This window comes from Apteryx rowi, unplaced genomic scaffold (assembly GCF_003343035.1).
Source record: "Apteryx rowi isolate R43461 unplaced genomic scaffold, aptRow1 scaffold_364, whole genome shotgun sequence".
Taxonomy (NCBI): domain Eukaryota; kingdom Metazoa; phylum Chordata; class Aves; order Apterygiformes; family Apterygidae; genus Apteryx; species Apteryx rowi.
The window spans coordinates 51,820-73,761 of NW_020450130.1; the positions used below are offsets into that span (position 1 = coordinate 51,820).

Genomic DNA, 21,942 nt, shown 5'->3' on the forward strand with positions numbered 1-21,942 from the left:
GCGTGAGGCAAAAAATGTCCTTCCATGGGATTCTGGATTGAGGTCCAGAGAGCTCGTCCTCCTTATCAGCATTGTTGACGTTTTCTGTAGCAAAAAAGGTAAGGAATATGATTTACCTCCCAGAACAGAAAGATCTCAAAGGCCTGAGGGACAGCTGTGACCTCTCTTGCAGCTCTTCCAGCAGCCCTGCATTGTTCTGCCCTTCCACAGCTGGTGACACTCTTATTTGTGTTGGCTCTTTTCTGGATTCCTTCCCTTGTAGATGTTCGGCCCACTCGTACTCTCCTGCTCTTTACTTAAACCTAATTTGTAACTGCACAAGGCCAGGTAAAATCTGGAGATCCATACTCCTGTAAACTGTGCTGTGGCCAGAACCCCCAAGCTCTGACTGCTGTAGAGATGCCTGGTTGCAAGCTCCTTATATTACATCTGTTCCTCGCTAGCAAGCGTGGTGGTGAAAGAGGTGGAGGTGAATGTGCAGAAGCAGGAAGAGAGCCATCTCTCACTTCAAAGTGTGTTTCAGGTGTTCAGCGATGACTTTATGGCAGATCAGGATCAGTGAGGTCCTTTGCTAAGTTTGATAGTAAAACAGCACATCAATTACTATACTGTATTAGATTTCAGTCTTGCATAATGAAGAACAACCACCTGCTGGGCTCTAATACCTAATGCAGGGGCAGTAGATCGAAGAAAGTAATCATTTTCCCTACAGAGCACTGATGAGGCTGCATTTGGATACTGTAACTGCTTTGAGGGCCCCCAATACAAAAAAGAAGTCAACAAACGGAAGCAAGTCCAGAGCAGGGCCATGAAGATGGTCTGGGGCTTGGAGCACGTGAAGAGTAGAGAGGCTGAGGGCCTGTTCAGTCTGGAGAAGAGAAGGAAGAGGAGAGGGGATCAAATTGTACCCATCCACTGCCTAAACAGGACAATTACAGAGAAGACAGAGTCCGACCGCTCAGAGGTGCACAGTGAGCCAACAATCACAAGCTGCAACAAGGGGAGTTCCCACTGAGCATAAGGAAAAACTTCTTCCCCATAAGAGTGGTGCAGAGAAGTAGGGGGGTCTCCATCTTTGCAGGTTTTCCAAAGCCCTCAGCAACCTGACATAGCTTTTGGGTGAGTCCTGCTTGGAGTAGGGGATTGGACTGGACATCTCCAGAGGTCTATTCCCACCCAGAGCCTTCTAGAATGCTGTGAGTCCTCATTGTTGTGAAGAATTTAATAAAAATTAACAATAATTATTGTTAATTACTGTAATAGTAACTAACAATAACAATAATCATCCTTTAAAATCCTGTCAATGAATCTAACATTTTGATGGTATAATAGTAAAATTTATTTCTGTCTGATCATTGGGCAGTGATCTGCCTTACTGAAGGGTTTCAAATTTGAAACCAAGTTGCACGGGCTGTTGAGTCAGAGGGATAAAAGGTGACTGCTTTCTTTAGAGATGGAAGAGACAAGATTCTATACATTTTGTCTTGGCTAGAGCCTTTGTTACTATGCATTTTTGTACTCTCCCTTTCCACAGAATTATTTAGTGTATGTGAGGACAGCTGACAGATTTTGACAGAATACTTAATAAGTGTGTAGGAAAAGGGAAATCCACTGATCTGAATGTGCCTCAAGTATATTCTTGTTTGACAGGTGGTAATGGCTCCTTGTCTCTGGAATGAATGATGGGTATTTTCAGAATTAGTACTACTGCCAAATGCATGTTCATTCACTATAATAAAGGTTTCCAGCCTGATGCCCTGAAGAGTAGCACTGCATGCTTTTGATCCTCCTGAAATCTTCTCCAATATTTAAATTTCACCTCAAAACCCTAATATACAACTGCCCCTGCATTCTTTGTTTATTCACTATTTTTTGAGATTGTTGTAGCCACAAGGGACATGTAATACTCAACTCTGCACAAAGATTTCTCAGAAGCAATGAGAAGCCCTGCCACAGTTAAGTGATTTTTGAATTTCTTGGCTTCTGACAGTTAGAGTTTCTGGATTTTTAACTTTTTCAGTCAGGACCTCTGCCTTCCCAAGGCTGCACCAGGCCTGCACTTCATTTCCTGACTCGCATTTCAGTGTGTGGAAATGTGACTATTTTAGATTAGCATTATTCCACAAGTCAGCTAAATGTGCAAAGTATGAGGTAAAAACAGTAATGGGTTCTGGTTTCTGCTCGGTAAGCCAGCTAATTTCTTCACAATCAGCATCTGCGGGGAGAACAAAGCTGAGTTCAGTGAACCTTTTTGTCACCCATGGATTGCTTACTGACATCCTGATACCGTGAGCTCATAAACAGACATGTAGTTTTCCCTAAATGGCAGAGGGGACTGCAAGCAAAACTTTTTGCCACTTAGGAAAATGCAGAATTGGTCTGTAGAACAAGTCCTGTTTTCCAAAATTGAGAACATAGACTTTGGGCATGTGCCAGTTTTTGGATTAGTGCTTGCTTTTGTACCTCTTAGTTGATGTAAAATACTTACCATCTTCTTGGAAAGTAACAGTTGTAATATTGTAAGAAATGCCTAGTTATTTCCTGCCAATACAATTTATAAAGAGGAAGGGGAATTTTTCATGGCTCTCTAAATAAGCAATTTAATCAAAGTATTTTAAAATGTATATCTAGTCTACTAGCAGTCAAAACAGAAGTGTTAGAGGAGTTGGTGTTTGCAGACAACAAGGACTCTATTGCTTCCACAGAATACCCTGTAACTTGGTGTTATCCAACAGGCTAACGTCCTACCTCCCAAGCCACAAATGAGAAGTGGCTGTAGGAAATGGAGCCTGACACAGCAGAATGGTCTTCATGTGTGTTGGATAGTGGTGCAAGGGGATATTTTGTTAGCCCTTGCTAGCCAAGACAGACACTGTTTATTGCTCATGGAGACAGTGGCTGTCAGATACGGAATAACATACTGTTGTGTGCACTGTGCTTGAAAAGAGCAGAGCTGAGATAGAAAAAGTAGTGGACAGGTCAGCCTCTGAATGTTTCCAGGAAAGGATTTTTCTAAGTAATCATTCATCTTAGGTAGGAACAGGATTTTATTTTTAAGGGGAGATTTTATTTCTTGCTGTGGGTTGGCCTGAAACATTGTAGGACTTGTTAGAAGTGACAGAATAGAACATAAAATAAATTTTGAAATTGAAAGTCATTTCAGAATGGAAAAACAAAGCATGTGGTTCCAAAATAGCTGGATTTTTTTTGATGTTATTGCAATGTTGTTGCTTTTTTTTCCTTGCTTAAGTGACATTTCATCAAAATGGATGCCTTGATGCAGAAAATGTGTTCTGACAAAGCAGCACTTTTTTAGGCTAAAGCAGTGCTGGGAGGACTTTTCTGTTTATGAACATGAGTGATGTTTCAAAGCCAGTAACTTTTTCTGGAGACCTCCCCCCCCCCCCCCCAAAAAAAAAAGTTTAATTTCTTGAATGTTCTTGTACCATACTGTAAGCACACAATCAAACAAAGCACAGTCTAATGAGCTGTCTACACAATTTCTTTCCCATCTTCATTGGGTTTTGAGAACTGAAGGGAAAATATGGGGAAACTGTAATTCAAAGTTGTTTGGTTTTAGGGTTGTGTTGCAAAACACTTTAAACAAGGTGTGACTATTAGTCATATATCAAGTATTGGATCTGTGTAAACATCTGTACTTGAAAGTTCAGAAGTAATTTAGTACAGGGATTAGCAGCTGGGAATTCTCCTATTCTTCTTTTGAAACTCACCAGAATGGCTGAAATGAGAAAAGGAAGGCGTGAATATTGCCTGTGTCAAATCCACTATTTTCCCTCAGTTAAGCAAAAGCTTGGGAAAGAATTACTGCAACGTTTGAGAAATCATAGGATTATTCGGAAGTCCCATACTAACAATAGCATCTGACTTAAACTGGTCAGGTCCCAGCAGCTTCTCTAGCAAAATTATTGTGTCTGCTCTCCTCAGGTACATGCATCCATCAACATTTCTGTATGTGTATTTGGGGTTTTCTTTATGCTCTGCTCTTTGGAAATCTTGGGCCCAGCAGGATCTATAGTTCTTGTTACTGGAAAAGACTGAAAAATCCTAATTCCAAAACCAGGAATACTCACTGTCATGGACATCTTCTGCTTATACTTGTAAAATTCAGATGAGATGCAACAGTACTCAAATAAAGAAGCAGAAACTGATTTATTACCAGTTTGACCACTAATCTTTTTCATTGCTTGTACCCAAAATTTCAGTAATATCTCTGCTTACTAAGAACAGGACTTGAAATGAAAGGGTCTGGCAGAGAATAACAGGGAGGGATATTGACTTCCGGATTCCCTTGTGAACAGTGTTGCTGTAATTGTAGTCACTGGTCTAGCATCAATAGATCCGTAAAACAAGTGTAGATGCATTCTGCCTATGCCTGTTACTAATAGCCACTGCTTCTCTTTGGGTCTGGGCACAGCAAAAGAAGAGAGTCTGTAACAGGAACAAATGAGACTTAAAATGGGGGAGGACAGTGTGGAAGTACAGTGCAGAGGGATTCTTAATGGAGATTTGAACAGGAACAAATGCACTTGGAAGTACTTAATTTTAGGGGCAGAGTTTCAAGGTGCTAAGCTGACTTCCAACTTGATTTGTTGTTCTTTATTCAGGAGGATGGGAAATGTCTAGTTTGATATTTCTAGCTGTGTCTAGTGACTACTCAGATGGTTTATTTGGAACAAGGAGGGCAGACAACAGATGCCCAATGTCATGTTTTCAAACTAAGAGGAGGGAGGTACCCAGTGACAGGACAAGAGGCAATGGGCGCAAACTGAAACACGGGAGGTTCTGTCTGAACATAAGGAAAACCTTCTTCACTGTGAGGGTGCCTGAGCACAGAAAGAGGTTGCTCAGAGAGGTTGTGGAGTCTCCATCCTTGAAGATATTCAAAAGTCATGTGGACAAGGTCCTGGGCAACCTGCTGTTGGATGATCCTGCTTGAACAGGGGAGTTGGACTAGATGATATCTAGAGATCCCTTCCAACCTCAAGATTCTGTGAGTGAGGAAAGGATTTGAAAACATCATTAATGGCTTCCTAATAACGTTGGTTGTTATCCACTATTAAGCCTGGAATACTGATCAGCTTAAGGAGTGCTGGACATCTGGGAAAAGTAGCTGGGAAAGAAACTTGATCTTTGCCCATGATGAACAATATGTTGATAACTAGTTTGCTGGTGTTTGCAGTGAACAGTTAGCAGTACGTTGTTCTTGGCTACAAAACCCAGCAACAGAAAAATCAGTCCAGTTACATTCTTTTGCCTGTCGGTCTTTCTCCTTTGTGAACAAAAAGTTTGCATGCTTGACATGGCAAACTTTTGAGGTCAGTTTTACACAGCTCCCAGTTGCCACCCCTGCTGCTCCTCAACCCTCACACAAATCAGCTCTGAAAAACACTTCTGAGGGCTTTCCATTCAGATTGTTTTACCTAGTGTTTTTTTAGGAGGAGAACCCAAAAACTGTAGAAATACAAGGGCAGAAACAGATTGAGCAGATGGGAAATACCAACTTTTCAGTGATCAAAATGTTAGGTTAGCTTGCCATTCATTTGCTAACAAGTTTTCTAACGTACTGTCTAGAAAAGGGGAGCTAATGCTTGAGTGAGGACTGTTAGGATTCTCACTAAAAAAACCCAGAGAAGATAGCTGAGAGTGAAGATATCTGTTAATCCTGCACATGACCAGTTGACGTTTCAACCATATAAGAAGTTCCACAAAGATCCTTGTTAGTGGTTGATTTTAATAAAACAGGCCTGGATAAGTAAAATCTGCAAGTGTGCTAATCTTAGGCAGTCAGCTTTCAATGGCTAAATGAGCAAACTGTCACAGAACACAGTGGGACGATAAAATTAATGCATGGGGAGGTATCTCTGAGCTCAGTCCTTCTACACCAGAAATCAGTTTGCTTTGTTACTGATTTCAGCAATTGCAGAACCTACATCTCTCAAAAACTGTAATGCAGAGTTCTTGAAAAGGAGAAATAGGGGAGAGATCTCATTGCCTTGAGCTAGTGTAGAAATCTCAGAAAACAGTGATGAGTCTCTGCTGCTCTAAATACAAACTATGTGTGGATTACATTAAGATTACTGCTTTTGAGAAATGAGTGTGGCCCCTCTACCCCTAATGACATCATTTCTTTGTGCAAGTGGTTTTAAGTCATTTTATTGTGAAAGGAGTTGATTTAGCATAACTGTTGCCCGTATGCTTCATGAAAAATTCATTGACCAATTACCAGGAAAAGTAAGAGGTGTAGGAAGTGTATTCTGGCTGTAGGCAATATGCCCCAGCAGCTGCAAAATCACATAATCTGTTATTAAATATCTTGCTTTTTAGTAGTGGATGATTCTGTTATGAGGGTCTCTCTCACTGGCAGTATTTCATAATCCTCTTGATCAAAAATTGCTTTTTGTTATGATAATAAGTTATATCCAGCATTGGTGTGAATTGTGTTATGTGTCATTTTAAAGCTTGCATACATTAATGAGATGGTTTACCTGCTGGGGAGATCTCTCTGATTTGCAGCTTGCTTCTCAAACATGTTTTATCAAAGGAAGAGAAAATGACATAAGGACTCTTCTTTTGATGGGAAATGTGGCAGCTGGAGCTGCCTTGTGCAGCATCATTGTGCACCACAGTGCTTTGAAACAATGTGTTCACAGAGCAATTACTTCATGCCGTACTTCACTTGCTTTGCAGTGGAGGGAAGAAACAGCGGCAGAAAGATTTTCTTGACTCAAAGCAAATGCTCTAACTCTCTGACCTCTGAACCAGAACACTGCTCCAAAAGGAGCTGAAGCAGCAAAAAGGTACTTACCCTAAAGGAACTGGCTGTCAGCTGGCCATGAGTTTGGCTTATTGATATATACAACAGAGATGGTATCTACTGTATTTGTTTGGCCAGCTCATTATGCTGAAGTGTTTTCATTTCTGCTGATGCATTTCTCCATCCAATCAGATCCTGCTTTTCCAAGTTTGAGCTGGCAATTTGCAGATGCCACTGGGAGGAAAAAAAAAAAAAGAAAAAAAAAGAAAAAGAGGGAATGCTTTATCATTGTAAAAGACATAATTACACAGGAAAGTGCCTTGCTCCTTGCTTCCAGGACTCAATGGTTGTTTTCCTTCCACCTAGTTTAGGATAGCTGGGAAGGACCTGCGTGCAGGTCCTCCATAGCCTGTCTACTGTCCAGTCCCCATTAACTGCAAGTTTTCTCTACAYGCAGTTGCAGGGTGATGTGATTCCTTCTGACTGGTTGGCAAAGGGCAAATCCAAATGACAGGAGGTGAGCAGTCTGTCCTGCAGTCTGCACCCTTTTTTTTTTCTGGCCACGTGGCTATGATGCAGCTATTTCCTCACTATGCCATCACACTGGACTGATTTCTCTTACTCTTGAATCTCTCAGATGTTTCCCCACTAATACCAACTCCAAATCCAGCATGTCTGATAGTGTACGTCTCGTGTCCCACCTCCTTTTATCTTCTGCCCTTCAGCAAGTTTCTTCAGCTTTTAGATTTAGAGAAGGTCAAAACTTGGAGTTTCCTTTTTGCAAGTCTTCCCCTTAATAGTGTTTTGTCTGGCTTAAAATGGAAGTGGATTTTATTGTGGTTTCTTGTGAAATGTTTGCACAGAAGGGTGCCAAAAAGGGCCTGGCAACACTAATCAGGCCAGCACACATGTTCTCAACTATCATGCACCACAACTCAGTTCTCAACTATCATGCACCACAGGGCATGGTCCGCAACAGCTATTGGAGTAACTGTCACTCCAACATCAGAGTCTTCAACCCAGATAGAGCATCAGAAGGACACAGCTCTGCAAGTCTTGGACAGCCAGAAGTACCTGGGGCGCCAGGTTGGGGCTGATGGTCTCTCTGCGTGCAGAAGGTGTTCAGTGGTCAGCTGAGCCAGCAAGTCAAGGAGCTCTGGGAAGAGGTCAGCAGACTGCATAGCATCAGAGAGAATGAGAAGGAGATTGAACAGATCTTCTCTGAGACTCTGTGGCTTTAGGAGTCAGAACTTCCCACTGTAGTGGAGGGGCAGGAATAGACAGTGCCTAATCAAGTCAGAAAGTGGAAACGACTACAATGGTGAAGGCTGGAACCTTGCCACTTCTGGTACAAGGAGGTGGGCTTCTGCTCCACCAGAAGACTTGAAACTTAGGAATAGGTTCACTTCTCTCATAGTTGATGAAGAGCTGGGAACACTCTTAAATGGAGCACCTGTGCCAGCTGAGCCTCAGCCATCCATGAGAAACTGGAGGAAGCATGAGTGTTAGCAGTGGGAGGCTCCTGACTGCAAGGAATGGAGGACCCCATCTGCTGACCTGACCTGACTTGCTGTCTAGGGAGATTTGCTGCTTGCCGGGGGCTGACATTCAGGATGTTGTGGAGAGGCTACCTGAGGCTTGTCAGGCCCTTGGACTATTATCCCCTTCTGCTCATCCACCTAGGCACTAATGATCCTGGCAGGAGAGACCTGAAAAGTATCAAATGTGACTACCTGGCTCTGGGAGTGATGGTCAAGGGCATGGGGACCCAGGTGGTGGTCTTCTTGATCCTGCCAGTGAGGAGGAAGGGTCTGAGGAGAATCAAACGGACCCTGCAGGTCAACAACTGGTTGTGCAGCTAGTGTCACCAACAGGGTTTTGTTTTCTGCGATCATGGGACCCTCTTTGATGACTGATAACTATTTGTTAGAGATGGGATCACCTGAAAAAATGGGGTAAAAGTATCTTTGCCGACAGGCTGCCCAGCGTGGTAAGGAGGGCTTTAAACTAGAAATGACGAGGCAGGGTGGGGTGGGGTAGGGGGGAGACGATGGCCAATAGTTAAGTAAGGAAGTGGTAGATAGGATTGGCAACCAAAGGGTGTGGGTGATGTAAGCAGTAGAGACATCTTGATCAACAAAACAGGGCTGAAGTGGGATCATCCCATATGTATGTAAGTAAATAAGGAAGTGCCTATAGACCATGTTATGGGGAAAGCTCTCATGCCTTTTCTAGGAAGATGGCATGCTGGGGTACCTCTCTGAAGTGCCTGTACCCTAATGCACACAGCATGGGGAACAAACAGGAGGAAATAGAAGTCTGTGTGCAGTTACAGGGCTACAGTCTCACTAGGATCAGAGACGTGGTGTAATATCCCACACAACTGGAATGCTGCGATAGATGGATAAAGGCTCTTTAGGAAGGACTGGTCAGGACAACGAGGAGAGAGAGTGGCCCTTTATGTGAGAGGGTAGCTGGAATGCACAGAGCTCTGCCTGGGGATGGGTGATGGGTCTGCTGAGAGTTTATGGGTTAGGATGAGAGGGCAAACCAATAAGGATGATATTCTAGTGGCTGTCTGCTGTGGTCTGCCTGATCAGGAAGAAGTAGACGAGACCTTCAGATGACTGGAAGAAGCTTCATTTTCAGAAGCCCTGATCATCCCGGGGGATTTCAGCCACTCTGATATCTGCTGGAGCAGGACACAAGCAATTCAGGACATTTCTGGAGTGCATTGTTGACAACTTCCTAACTCAGATGATCAAGGAACTGACATGGAGAGGCATTCAAAAAAATTTTTCTTGGGAGTTCCAAAATAAAATTTCATATATTTCTTTGATTTTTCTTTGACCTTATTTCCTTAATAGTCTTTATTCTTCTAAATGTTTTTCAGGTCAAAATAGTTGTTGAGCTGGAAGCTTAGGTTAGTGGTTTCTGAAATATAGAGATGGTGAAGAATTGCCATAGATTTCTATAAGGCTCTTGGTGGAATAGACCTCTGGAGATGTCCAGTCCTACCCCCTACTCCAAGCAGCACTCACCCAAAAGCTATGTCAGGTTGCTGAGGGCTTTGGAAAACCTGCAAAGATGGAGACCCCCCTACTTCTCTGCACCACTCTTATGGGGAAGAAGTTTTTCCTTATGCTCAGTGGGAACTCCCCTTGTTGCAGCTTGTGATTGTTGGCTCACTGTGCACCTCTGAGCGGTCGGACTCTGTCTTCTCTGTAATTGTCCTGTTTAGGCAGTGGATGGGTACAATTTGATCCCCTCTCCTCTTCCTTCTCTTCTCCAGGCTGTGAGGCAATGGGCACAAACTGAAACACAGGAAATTCCATCTGAATATGAGGAAAAACTTCTTTACTGTGAGGGTGACAGAGCACTGGAACAGGTTGCCCAGAGAGTTTGTGGAGTCTCCTTCTCTGGAGATATTCAAAACCTGCCTGGATGCGATCCTATACAATGTGCTGTAGGTGACCCTGCTTGAGCAGGGGGGTTGAGTCCTCCAGAGGTCCCTTCCAACCTCAACCATTCTGTGATTCTGTGAGCAGGCCCAGTTCCCTCAGCCTCTCTACTCTTCATGTGCTCTAAGCCCCAGACCATCTTCATGGCCCTCCTCTGGACTTGCTCCCATTTGTTGACTTCTTTTTTGTACTGGGGCCCTCAAAACAGTTACGGTATCCAAATGCAGCCTCACCAGTGCTCTGTAGGCTGCAAATGGCCTTCATTGCTGCAAAGTGATGCTGAATCATGTTCTGTGTTGTCCACCATAGCAGGGTTTCTTTTCTAGACAGTTAGGCCCCAGCTTGTATTGTTGCATGGGATCATTCTATCCTAAGGGCAGAAACTTTGTATTTGTGTGGACTGAACTCCATAAGGCTGCTGTCTGTAACTGTCAGGTCATGTTGCTCTTCACTCATCTTCACATTTTGTGTGCCCCCCCCCAAAAGGTTGGCTTGTCATGATATAGATAGATGCTTCCCCTTTGTTGTTTGTGCTCTGGTAGCCAAAGATATCGACTGCTGAAGGCTCGGTGACCATGTGCTTTCGAAACCAGTGTATCCACACTGCTCCATACTAAGAATGGAACAGGTGTCTGGCATGAATTCATAGCTCATAGCACTTTGCTTACATTATATGTATCTGTTTTCTTGCTGTTTTAAAAGGTGCCTGTATATCTGCCCTTGCTGCCTTAAAAGTCTGAGAAATTTAGCAGATTGTTCTGCCATTCATGCCAGACTCCTGAAATTAGAAGCCACCTGCAATTCCAGTATTTTAATGGCAGACTCATAAAGTACTTTGTAGCAAAGTGGTTACATAATGAACGGAAGGAAGGGCACACTATATCTTGCTTCATGATAAAGTATTTAGAGATGTCACCCTGGCTTAAAGGAGATCATTTAGAGAGCAATTATCCTTTGAAAAAGAATTTTTCCTGTTAAAAAAAAAATAAATCAAGATTTTAAGCTTGTAGAGCTATAATTACAAGGTCTGCAGTGATTTTTGCTCAACAGAAAGGGTCACTTCATCATAGAATTGCTCAACATGTCTGAAAATTATGAGTTTGCTTGTTCTCCAAGCACTTCTAGAGGGAACGCTGTCTGCTAAATAGAAAATGGCGGATTTAAGAAAAACTGCTTTCAACACAGCAAGATTTATGTTTTCCTATTGCAGCTTGCTGTGTCCTCTTAAACTGGGTTTCATTGCTGAAACTGCCCTCTCCAGTTGTAACATGTTTGTCCTTGTTCCTGGAAACACTTGGAAGAGATGATGGTTTGGAGCCAGAATGTTAGGGATTGGGACAGTGAGCAAGTTGTGAAAATTCTCTAGGCTTCATTTAACATCCTGAAGTGTGGAGCTGTCCTTTGTTCTTGTTTTGTCCTGGCTAAACTATGCAGTGTGCAAGTCTGCCAGACAAAAGAGAGCAGAGATTGAAGTGTCACTGTTGGGAATAGATGGGAGCAGGTCTACCACCTGCTGTGCTGTACAGGAGTGGGGGTGCTACCTAGCAGACTGGCTTATGTTGTCTGGCTTGCTTTTGGGGAGGCAGGAGCAGACAGGGCATTGTCTGTGCTGCCCTTCCCTTCCCTCTGTTTTCATGAGCCTTCCCTTGAAGAGGCAGAGTGCCATGTAGGGAGGCAGGTGACCTAGGGACTGCCTATTTCTGGTGTGGAAGTTACAGGCTGACTCAAGAGGCTGCAGGCTAGCAGCCTTTGCTCAGCACTGTGCAGGAGAGGAGCATTCTTCTGCTGTTTGAAAGTCTCTGTGCCATTGCCTTGAGGAGTGGGCTCATCTGAGTTGCAGGGATGTTTTCCCAGCTAAGTTACCTCATCTCTCTGGACATGGCCCTGTTCTGGGCAGTTGCTGCCAGGGTGGGATGGTCTGCCCCGAGGACTCCCCAGCAGCAGTGAAGACCTTGCTTGACATCAGTGGGCCTTACAGCCTGCATCTGTCTCAATGAAAAGGGACTCAGACCTCTGAAAGGCCAAAACCTTTGGCCTTTGGTCTTCACGTGATAACTGGCAGTAGTGAAAAGGGGAGATTCACTGCAAAATTTGCGGAGGAGGAGGGGAAGCAGTTGTCCTCTGGCATGGATTGATCAGCTGCAGGATGAGGCAGCCTTGAACTTGGATCCAGCAGGAAAAGGCTGAATCGCCACAGAGTGTAGGTGGTGAAAACAGTATCCTAGCTTAGGTTCCATTTCTTTCAGGCTGTCCGTGGGAGTATCAAGCTAACAGTCACTGACGTATTAAATATTCTCAGCCTGTCACCCAGAAACTTCTTCTACCTTTCCCTGAATCATGAAGTAGAGGCTGTTGTGGTGCTTCCCACACACAGGCATGAACTAACTCTTTGCTTTCCTTGCAGGAGCAGTCAAGGTTTTATGCACATGAAACTGATGAAAACCAAAGAGAAATACATCCTGGGTCAGAACAGTCCTCCCTTTGACACTGTTCCTGAAGTCATCCACTACTACACTACAAGAAAGCTGCCCATCAAAGGAGCAGAACACTTGTCACTTCTCTACCCTGTGGCTGTGAGGACTCTATAATACTCGTCTCACCCCTTCCTGTGGATGGGAGGTGAGAGGCAATCTGAGTCTCATGGATTCCATTCCCAGAATTCAGCACTTCAGTCTGTGATGGAGAGTGGCTGCCTCTAGTCTTGGTCACAGGGGCTCTCTGCAGAGTTCTGTGTGGGACTGTGTGTATGGTACTCTTACACTACAGCATGCCCATAGAACTGTGCTTCTACTTAAGAGAAAGGAATCCTGTTTTAGTTCAAAGAGAACAGATAACCTTCCCAGAGCTTCTCTGTGAATATGAAGGTATTTTCTAACATAAAGTTCTTCCGTGGTTTAAAAAGAATCAACAACTTCTTCTCAGCCCTAAGGCACCAGCAACATTCATTTTCTTGCTACCCTGAGAAACTTCTGACCCTGAGGGACACTGTATTCCATCAAAATACTGGCATGTGGTCTTGGTGGACCTGTGAAGGAGCTGCTTAGCAGGCAAGTCCCTGTGGTTCTGTGTGGTCGCTCAGCTTGATATGTCTTTTTTATGMGGTTTCTTGGGGTAGTCAAACAATGCAAAGTCCTCTTAGGCACACAATCCTAACAAATAATTTTGTGAGAGCAAATCATTGTCAATTATTTATGAATAGGGAATGTAATTAAAATAGTGGTTTAATATATATTTTTATCCTTTCTGGTACAATAATAAATCTCTAAGGGTTACTGTCTTCATTTGCAAGTTTCATTCATAGGGGCAGGTGAATAGTTAAGAATGAGTCATTTTAATGCGTAGGTTATTATTTATGCATGAGGGTGGTTGAAGGCTTTTACAAGGCTTTTGCAGGCAAAATCTTCACTTGCTCATTTCATCTGGGGCAAACAATTGTCCCACTGAGGCAGCAGACTTAGAGTGTGTGTCACACTGCCTTTCCACAAGCTGGCTTTTCCAGCTGTGTAAATGAGATGTGCAGTATGTATCAGAGCAGAAATTTGGTTCTCTGATGTAAATGGTATTCTTACAACATGATCCCTTGACACATGCCTCCTGGCTAATTTTTGTTTCCCCCCTGAGCAGAAGCTCCATGCTATATTTCAGTCACTGCTGGCCTGAAGCACTGCAGAAACTACCCTACCTCAGTCCTGCCAGCTCAGTGCCCACCCACTTGAGTGATAATTGGTATGTGCTCCATGTACTTGTTGAAGGGGATAAGTGAAAAACTGCAATTGTGCAGAAATGTTGGAACTGAGGAATCAGTAGCCTGGTAGTCCTGACCTCGTGCCACCTCCCACCTGTATGTCTAGAGTGCTCATCAGCTATTGGAGTAGCAAATAGCATGCAGTTTACATATTTTATAGATTGCAATAGGACTGTGAAATTGTTATTTAATTCAGCTTTCTTTCCTACTCTTCCCTCTATGTATGCTTTGAAATAAGTGCAGATCTGAAAAAAGTAATGGAATAATCATTTATTTAATGCCTGTAAAGTAGTGCTTTGTTGTATTGTCTAATCTGATAAGAACTTCAAGATGTTCCATATAATGCCATCAGTGGTGAATGTTCTGCTGCCTGTCTTTTAAGCCTGTCTTGTCCTGCATATGAATTTGCTGTGAGTCCTTCCATCCAGCGGTTTCAGTGAGAGCTGATCACACATACACAAGGAGCCCACAGTCATTCTGTATAGCAACAGTGTTGAGTCAGCTGTCTCCATCTCACCCAACATTCAGACAAAGCTTCATTGGAGGAGGTTCTTGCTGGTTTTCTGAGAGAAGGGTGGCACAGCAGAATTAACAAAGAGGCAACATTCCTCTCCAAATGAAACCAAACACCCTCTTTTTATGTGCTTGCCCTACATGCACCTTGTATTGCCCTAATGTCTTCCCAGAACTCTCACTTCTCCTCATAAGATTGACCAGTTGGCAAGAGCATACAGGCACTTGTGATGGTGCATGTTTCTCTCTCGCCAGAGTATGAGTGCATTAAGTTGGCAGAATTCGCAAAGATGAAGAATGAGATTGCATCTGTTGCTGTCCTATTCTTTGTGTGGGCTCTGGCAACTCCCTCAGGCCTCCTGGGACAGAAAGATGTCATGTTGCCTGCTGTGCATGTTGAAGTGAATTTCTGAGAGCTTGGCACTGTTGCTGAGCTACAGCCTGTTTTTCTTCTGCAAGGGAAAAATGCCCCTATTCGCTCTGCAACTGGCTGCCAAGACCAAGATTCCTGTAAACCAGGACCTTGCCAGGCATCCTTAAGTGTTTGCTCTTTAGCTCATGGAGAGGACTATTGTACTGAATCTTTCTTGATGTGGGCCTGATCCAAAGTCAAATGAAGCCAGCACGTGCTGTTTTTATTGCAGTTTGGGGTTGGGAGCCCCCTGCCCCCTTCAGATCAGGTCAATACACATCGTACAGTTGTGTATACAGTTTGCACCTCCAAGGATCAGACTAAGATTCTTGGTTCTGCAAAAGGAAATCATCTCAGAAAATGTTGGTTGTAAGTGGGTGGGTTTTTTAATTATTTTTTTAAAAGAGTTTTAGAAAGAAGGTTCTCAGTAACTGCAGCATAAATAAAACCAAGATTTTGTTTGCACTGTAATGCTGTCTTTGTTTATTTAAGTGATTGTATGATATTTTTCCAGTGAAGGAATTCTCTTCCCAGACTTTTTCATGTACAGTGAAATTGTGGTGTGTTGCAGTGTGCAGTATTGCTTATGGCTGGAAGACCCCATAGTAATCATGCCTATGAAAAGCCTATTAAAAGTTTATTTTAAAAAATTAGAAACTTCTCCCTGTTCTTCCTCTAATTGTGGAGATTTCCTCTTTGTTGATATGTATTTAGAGTGTCTTGAACAGCTAACAGTTGAAGTGGTCTTTCAGAACAATTTGTGTTTGTGTGACTTAACTGTGCAACACTGGCAGCTCTGCAATGAAAATAATCATTAGGCTATAGTCTTTTCTGCAGTCCAGAAAATCAGGTGTCTCTGTTCTGTTCTGCCTTAAGTAATTCTTGCAATGATGTGCACCTTGTAAGGCCTCAGTCAAGACACGGTAAGTATGTGTCTGACTGACACTGCTATGCTTTTACTTAAGATTCTTAAGGAATATCCAATTATTGCTGTTAGCAGCATAACACTGATGAATCACTTTTTCCAGATTTTGTAAGAGATGTAAATTACAGTCCCCCATTTTTTGTGAGTATTTCTTGTCAGGGTGAAAGCCCCTGAGTCGTGAACATCTGTGGGAGAGGGAGGAGGAATTAAGTGGCTTTGGTTACACCTCACATCTCCTTCCCTTGTTGGAAAAATCTTTGAGATTTGTTGAAGAACAGTCAAAGTACAGTATTCAACATGGATTTTGTATTTGATAATGGTTTATTCTCTTACTGTGAAATTAAGTCATTAGAGCCAGGATGCAAAGTGGTGGGGGTAGGGTTCTCTTAAGTGCAGAGGTACAAAACACACACCTCTAGCTTCTCAGAGAGCATGGCCTGAGTGCAAGCTCTCAGTAGAGCCAGTTACTGCTTGGAAGCTGACACATTTGTGTGCTGCTCCTCCCTATCCTGGCAAGACTCAGGATTTGCCCCTTCTCTTGCAGTCATGTCAGACAAGGTTCAGGTCCTGAGCACAAACACTGGGCAGCAACATTGATGGGGAGTGAAAACTGTGTCTTTCATCCAAGCTCTGCCTGTGTATTCACTTTGTCAACACCGCTAAGCTACAAATTGGGGTAGTCAGTTGATTCTCACTAACTGGATGGAGGGGAGAGCCTGCCCTTCTCCTTCCCTGCTGCTGCTCCAGTTATTCATGCTGGCCTCAGGCTGTAGCTAGGGTGGTGTCTGACATGGACAAGGCACAAGGTGTTTTTCAGACCTTTCTTTCCTAGTCTCCGAACAGGGTGTCCTCTGCCCTTGCCAAGTGGCATTCCTGCAAGCAGACAAAGCAGGCTGCTTTTTCAACCATTGGGAAACTACCATCCCAACTAGCTGAGCCACAAAAGCAGTTGCTGTGCACCTGAGTGCTAGGGATGTGGCTTCCCTCTTGGGATCCCGGAAACTATCCTAGCAATAATCTCACTTGCTGAGCCATTTCCCGGGAACACACACCCTGTGTGCCCTCTAGCAGCACCCCTCTGTGAGGCAAGGAGGACCCATAGATACTCCATAGGAATTTGGGTGCTCTGTCCTCATTTGACTGAAAGGGACTGTTGCTGGAGGGTGGTTTAGCCCAGTTCTTTGCTAGCAGGAAAAGGCATAGGGGTTACTGCAAGGAGATGAGAACTGCTGAGGTTGGCATGGATTGGGAGCAGCTGGGAGAAAGTAAGGAAGATGATCTCCCTGGAGAGGGGAGGCCAGTCAGGTCTTGGATACCGTGGGCATGCAGGTGCTGAGACACAGCAAGGCAGTGCTGGCTTTACTAGAACAGCTCAAACACAGAGTTATTCTCCTGACACCTGGGCACAAGGGTATCAGAGGGGGAGATGGTGCACAGCCAGCTTGAAATCCCAGCTAGATCCTACTTCTTCGCCCAGGCTACAGTCACAGCCCTGAATCCACAGCATCTCGGGCTCTCTGGACATGCTGAACTGTGAGAGCTGTACAGGCCTGGGCCAGGGTGAGAGTTGTGCACCTGGTGTGCCATCCTGTAGCAGCATGGCTAGTTTGGGAAACAGATGAAGCTGAAGCCAATGGGAAGTACCTCTGACATCATGTCAGCCCTTACAGAAGGCAATAGTTCTGGTCCACACTGCAAGCCATAGGCAGGCACAGTTATGTCACAGAATTTATCCCAGTTGGCACAGGAAGAACAAAGTGTTTCATATGTGCCACACTGTCAATGCAAAGAACCTTCCCTGGGCCTGGTGTTGCCCTGGCTAGCTCACAGGACCCTCAGCTCCTACAAGTAGGGTTGATGCAGCATTTCTGCCAGTGAGTTCCACCTCTGAGGGCTGTCCAACCACAACCATTCCTAGGCAGAACCTACAGCAATACTAAGCCACAAGAAATTCTCCTCAAGGTTGCTGCTGTCAGCCACACCACTCAGAGAAGTAGCTGTATGTGACTGATATCAACATCTCCCCTGTCTTCCATCAAGGCATTTTGCCACCAGAAGGGGACTATGCACCTGTTCAGCTAGAGGCCAAAGTGCCTAAAGCCTGTAGGCCAAGAGTTTATTCAAGAGAAAATGCAATGACTGTCCCAGCTGTCAGTTTATATGTTGGAGAGGACTATAGCTGTTGATAAAATGGAGGGAAGCTCTGCTATTCAGAAGGTCCTTGTCAGGCAGGAGGAATGGGCCAGCATGAATCTCCTGGAGTTCAACAAAGGCAGTCCTGCACTGGGATGCACTGACCCCTTGCAGAAGGATGGCCTAGAGGATGACTGGTGGGAGAGCAGTGAACAAGGAGCTGAGACAAAGTCAGCAGTCTGTCTTCACAACAACGAAGACCAACTACAGCCTGGGCTGCATAGCAAAAATGTGGTCAGCAGGTGGAGGGAAGTGATTATTTCCTCTGCAGAGCGTTGATGAGGCTGCATCTGGATACTGTATCTAGTTTGGGTGCCCCCCAGTACAAGGAGAGATGTCAAGAAACTGAAGGAAGTCCAGAACAGGGCCACTAATGGGGTGGTGCTTGGAGCACATGAAGAATGAGGAGAGGCTGAGGAAACTGGGCCTCTTCAGCCTGGAGAAGAGAAGGGGAAGGGGTTCAAGAGCCTAGGCATCTGGCCTACATGAAGAGAAATGTTACTGCTGCCTCTAATCTGGTACTCTACCTCACCTCAAGCTGCTGGTGGATTGATCTCTTCCTTTCCTGTCACGCTCCAGTTTCCTAACGGGAACTCCAGAAGGGGGCACGCAGCCCACTGGTTTGATATTGTTCCTAAGTGCTGCAACCTCAGTGCAGGGACTGGGTGGAAGGGATTTTAGCAGAGCCTTTCTGCTTTCAGTGAGTCTGCTGGAGGGTGGGTGTTTGTCTAGGCTTCTTCAACCACCAGTACCTTCCCCAACTTCATTACCCCACCGTTTGGTTTGAAGCAGCAGTAGGGAGCAGAAATTAACCCATCAAAATGGGTTCGGAGCAGGACATTGCTTTTAGCATTGGGGTGCACATCTTCATAGACCTGGCCACAACTCAAGTTTGAAAGCAAGTTTTGCTTTTCTGGCCAGTGTAGCAGTTGGCATGGGTTGGGCATGGCCAAACTGTAGTTATAGGGGAATAGACAAGAACAGAGGACTAATTTAAGGGTTTGATTTGATAGACATGCTCCAGCTCCAGTACAAACTGGAGACAAAACAAGCAAAATGGTATGCCACCACTGACATAGCCAACACCATCTTTTCTATTCCCATAGCGGAAGAATGTAGACTGCAATTTGCTTTCACCTGGGAAAGAATCCAATACACCCGGAATCAATTACCCCAAGGGTGGAAACATAGTTCCACCATTTGCCATGGACTGATTCAAGAATCCTTAGAAACTAATATCCTGCTGAAGGCAGGATGTGCCATCAAGAAGTCTAAAGTCCAAGAATCCCCTACAGAAATATAGTCGCTAAGTATGGGTGGATGGAAGATGACATATATCCAGTGAAGTGGCAGAAAAAAACACTATGTTTGCCAAACCCTCCAACACAAAGAAAGCTCAAGCATTCCCTTAGGATAGTAGGATTCTGGCAAATGCACATTCCTGGTTGCAGTCAACTAGTGAAACCACTGTATGTGGTGATTTGAAAGATAAATCAGTTTGAGTGGGAATAAAAGAAACAGCAAGCCTTCTAACAAGTGAAGCTAGAAGTAACACAGGCAGTAGCCTTGGGCCCTATCCAAATTGCTGGCAGAGTACAAAATATCCAGTATACTGCCTCATCAGATGGAGTGTATGATAGAGGAAGCCTGATGAAATCTGAGGCTGACCACTGAAATTTTGGAGCTGCAGATAGTGGGAGTCAGAAGTTAACTACAGACTTCAAGAGAGTGAGATCTTCACTGCCTATGAAAAAGTCCGAGCAACATTTGAAATACCAGGAACAGCGGCTTACATTAATGCCTCAATTGCCTGCATACACTCATGTTCAGGGATTGCTCCCACCTGTCACACTACTGCTCCTACCTGGAACAAGTGGACTGTGCTGGTCACCTGGCGAGGACATCTGGGACGTAAAGAACACCCTGGACTGATAGAACAAATTATAAATTGGCCCAAGGAAGAGGAACTACAGACTGAACCCTCAGACTAAAACAGAGCTACTGAAACACCATCCTACAACAAACTCTCATCTGATGACCAAAAGTACACCATGTTCCTTGATGGCTCCTGCAAACTCAAAAGCAGACAAAGGCTGTGAAAAGCAGTAGCATGGACCCACTTTGCTGATTGTGTGGTTGTACTGAGTGAAACAAGAAAAGCCAGTCAGTTTGCAGAAGCAAATGCCAAACGACAAGCAAATAGCCCTAGAAGTCCCTGAACAGGTAAAGTGGCCCACACTGACTCTTGGGTGGTGGCTAATGATGGATAGACACAATGGGAAAAACAGGGACAGAAACCTCTGGGTTCTAAGGCATGGCAACCAGTAGCCTACCAAATGCTACAAAGGTGTATATTAGTTCGTCATATGAATGCACACATCCCAAACAAGTAAGCCACAGAAAAATGCCAAAATGCTAAAGGCAACCAATGCACAAAGGCAGACATTGTAGCTCTGCTTGTAACAATTAACCCAGACTGGGAAGACAAAGGAGAACTGTTTGTGTCCCAATGGGCCCATGAGATGGTGGGCCACAGAGACCACAGTAGTACCCATTGTTGGGCCAGAGAATGAGAATCTCCCCTAGACAGTTACCCAGGTCATTCAGGATTGAAGTATGTGCGGTGATAAAGCAAGCTGAGACAAGGATGCTACCTATTTCCTAGGCCTAGAAGAACAAGTGGGAATTTGATGAAGCCTGGCAAGTTGACTATTTTGGCCCACTCCCCAAGTCCGCCACTAAGAAACACTAGTATTCATCGTGGTAGGAATGTTGATCAGATTGTTGGAAATCTACTCCAGTTGCTCAAGCCTTGGGGATAGACACCACAGAAGAACTAGAACACAGAATCCTGATGATTACATGGAACTAATTTGTATGAACCATTACAGGATCATGTATAGAATAAGGAGCACATTGTGTGGCAGTCGGGATGAGTTGGGCCTGGTTGAACTTTAGTTATAAGAGAATAGAGAAGAATAAGAATGTGGAGAAAAATAAGGGAGAAGCTTAAGGGTAAACAATCTGTTAATTGCTGTGAAAGTTGCAAATGTGTCATTGGGAAAGTGCGTATAACCTTCAAGAAGGGCAGACTGTGACTGCCAGTGAGGCAACAGCCAAGTGATAGGCTCCAAGGGAAGTTGAACTAACCAGTCAGGAGTTGGGTATTCTTTACTCAGTCCTGTAACTGATGTTGTTTGGAGTCACACAAGAAAGACCGGGAAGATACTCCCAAGAGAGTGCTGAAAGAGACACAATTTGGGAAGAGACTGGAGAAACCAGGGAGGTACTCCAGAGAGACCCAGAAGAGACCCCAAGTGAGACCCTGGAGAGAATGGGGAGAAGAAACGGAGGGAAATCCATGACCTTACTGCCAGACTACACACAGCAGGGCTGGAAGAACTATGTTGGCCTGCCTGACATTTTTCCTGGATCACGTCATCTTTTCTGCAGAGCAAGGAAAATATGTCAGGACTGCAGTGACCTGTCTGACTTCTCTCCTGGACTGTGCTCTCTCTTCCTCAGGACAAGGAAATCATGTTACTTGTTAGCATTGCATACATCTGATGTGTGTTGGTATCTGACTCCATTTAGTCTCCACACTGTCTGCTTGGCCTTAAGGTGTGACAGCCAGCTGTGAGCCCCCTGTTCCTTCTTAATTAATCATTGTTAATTATTGTTAATTAATTCCAACTGTAAGTGATATAGTTGTCTGAAATCATTGCAGTTGATAATTATACATCAGTAAAATTAGGAGTATTCTGGATAGTGACTTCAGACAGGCAGGACGGACTCAGAGTTGAAGCCTTGGAAGAAGCTACTTGTGCTGCTGTGTCCCCCTGTTCAGCCCATGTATGGTCAGCTCTGTGTCAAAGTGACCCTGAAAGTAAGGGCCCTTTAAAGAACATCTTTGATTTT

At 44.3% G+C, this 21,942-nt stretch overlaps 1 protein-coding gene and 1 long non-coding RNA gene across 9 annotated transcripts in view; both read left to right on the forward strand.

The window, feature by feature from the left end:
• Positions 1 to 21,942, forward strand: part of SHB (SH2 domain containing adaptor protein B) — an 84,652-nt gene that overhangs the window by 29,593 nt on the left and 33,117 nt on the right. For 5 of the 8 annotated variants that reach the window (XM_026073222.1, XM_026073225.1, XM_026073224.1 and 2 more), the window contains one exon: positions 12,641 to 12,724. The exons of 1 other annotated variant lie outside the window; for it this stretch is intronic. Coding sequence is in view for 1 of the 7 variants with exons in the window: in XM_026073231.1 (XP_025929016.1) it covers positions 12,641 to 12,666 (26 nt within the window). In the remaining 6 variants the exon portion in view is untranslated. Of the gene's footprint in view, positions 1 to 12,640; positions 12,728 to 21,942 lie in introns of those variants that run through there. 2 more of the 8 variants (XM_026073223.1, XM_026073231.1) reach the window with 2 other exon arrangements.
• On the forward strand, positions 4,872 to 9,630 carry LOC112969697. The gene is made up of 2 exons (XR_003254777.1): positions 4,872 to 8,765; positions 9,376 to 9,630. It is a non-coding gene; the product is annotated as an uncharacterized LOC112969697 (long non-coding RNA).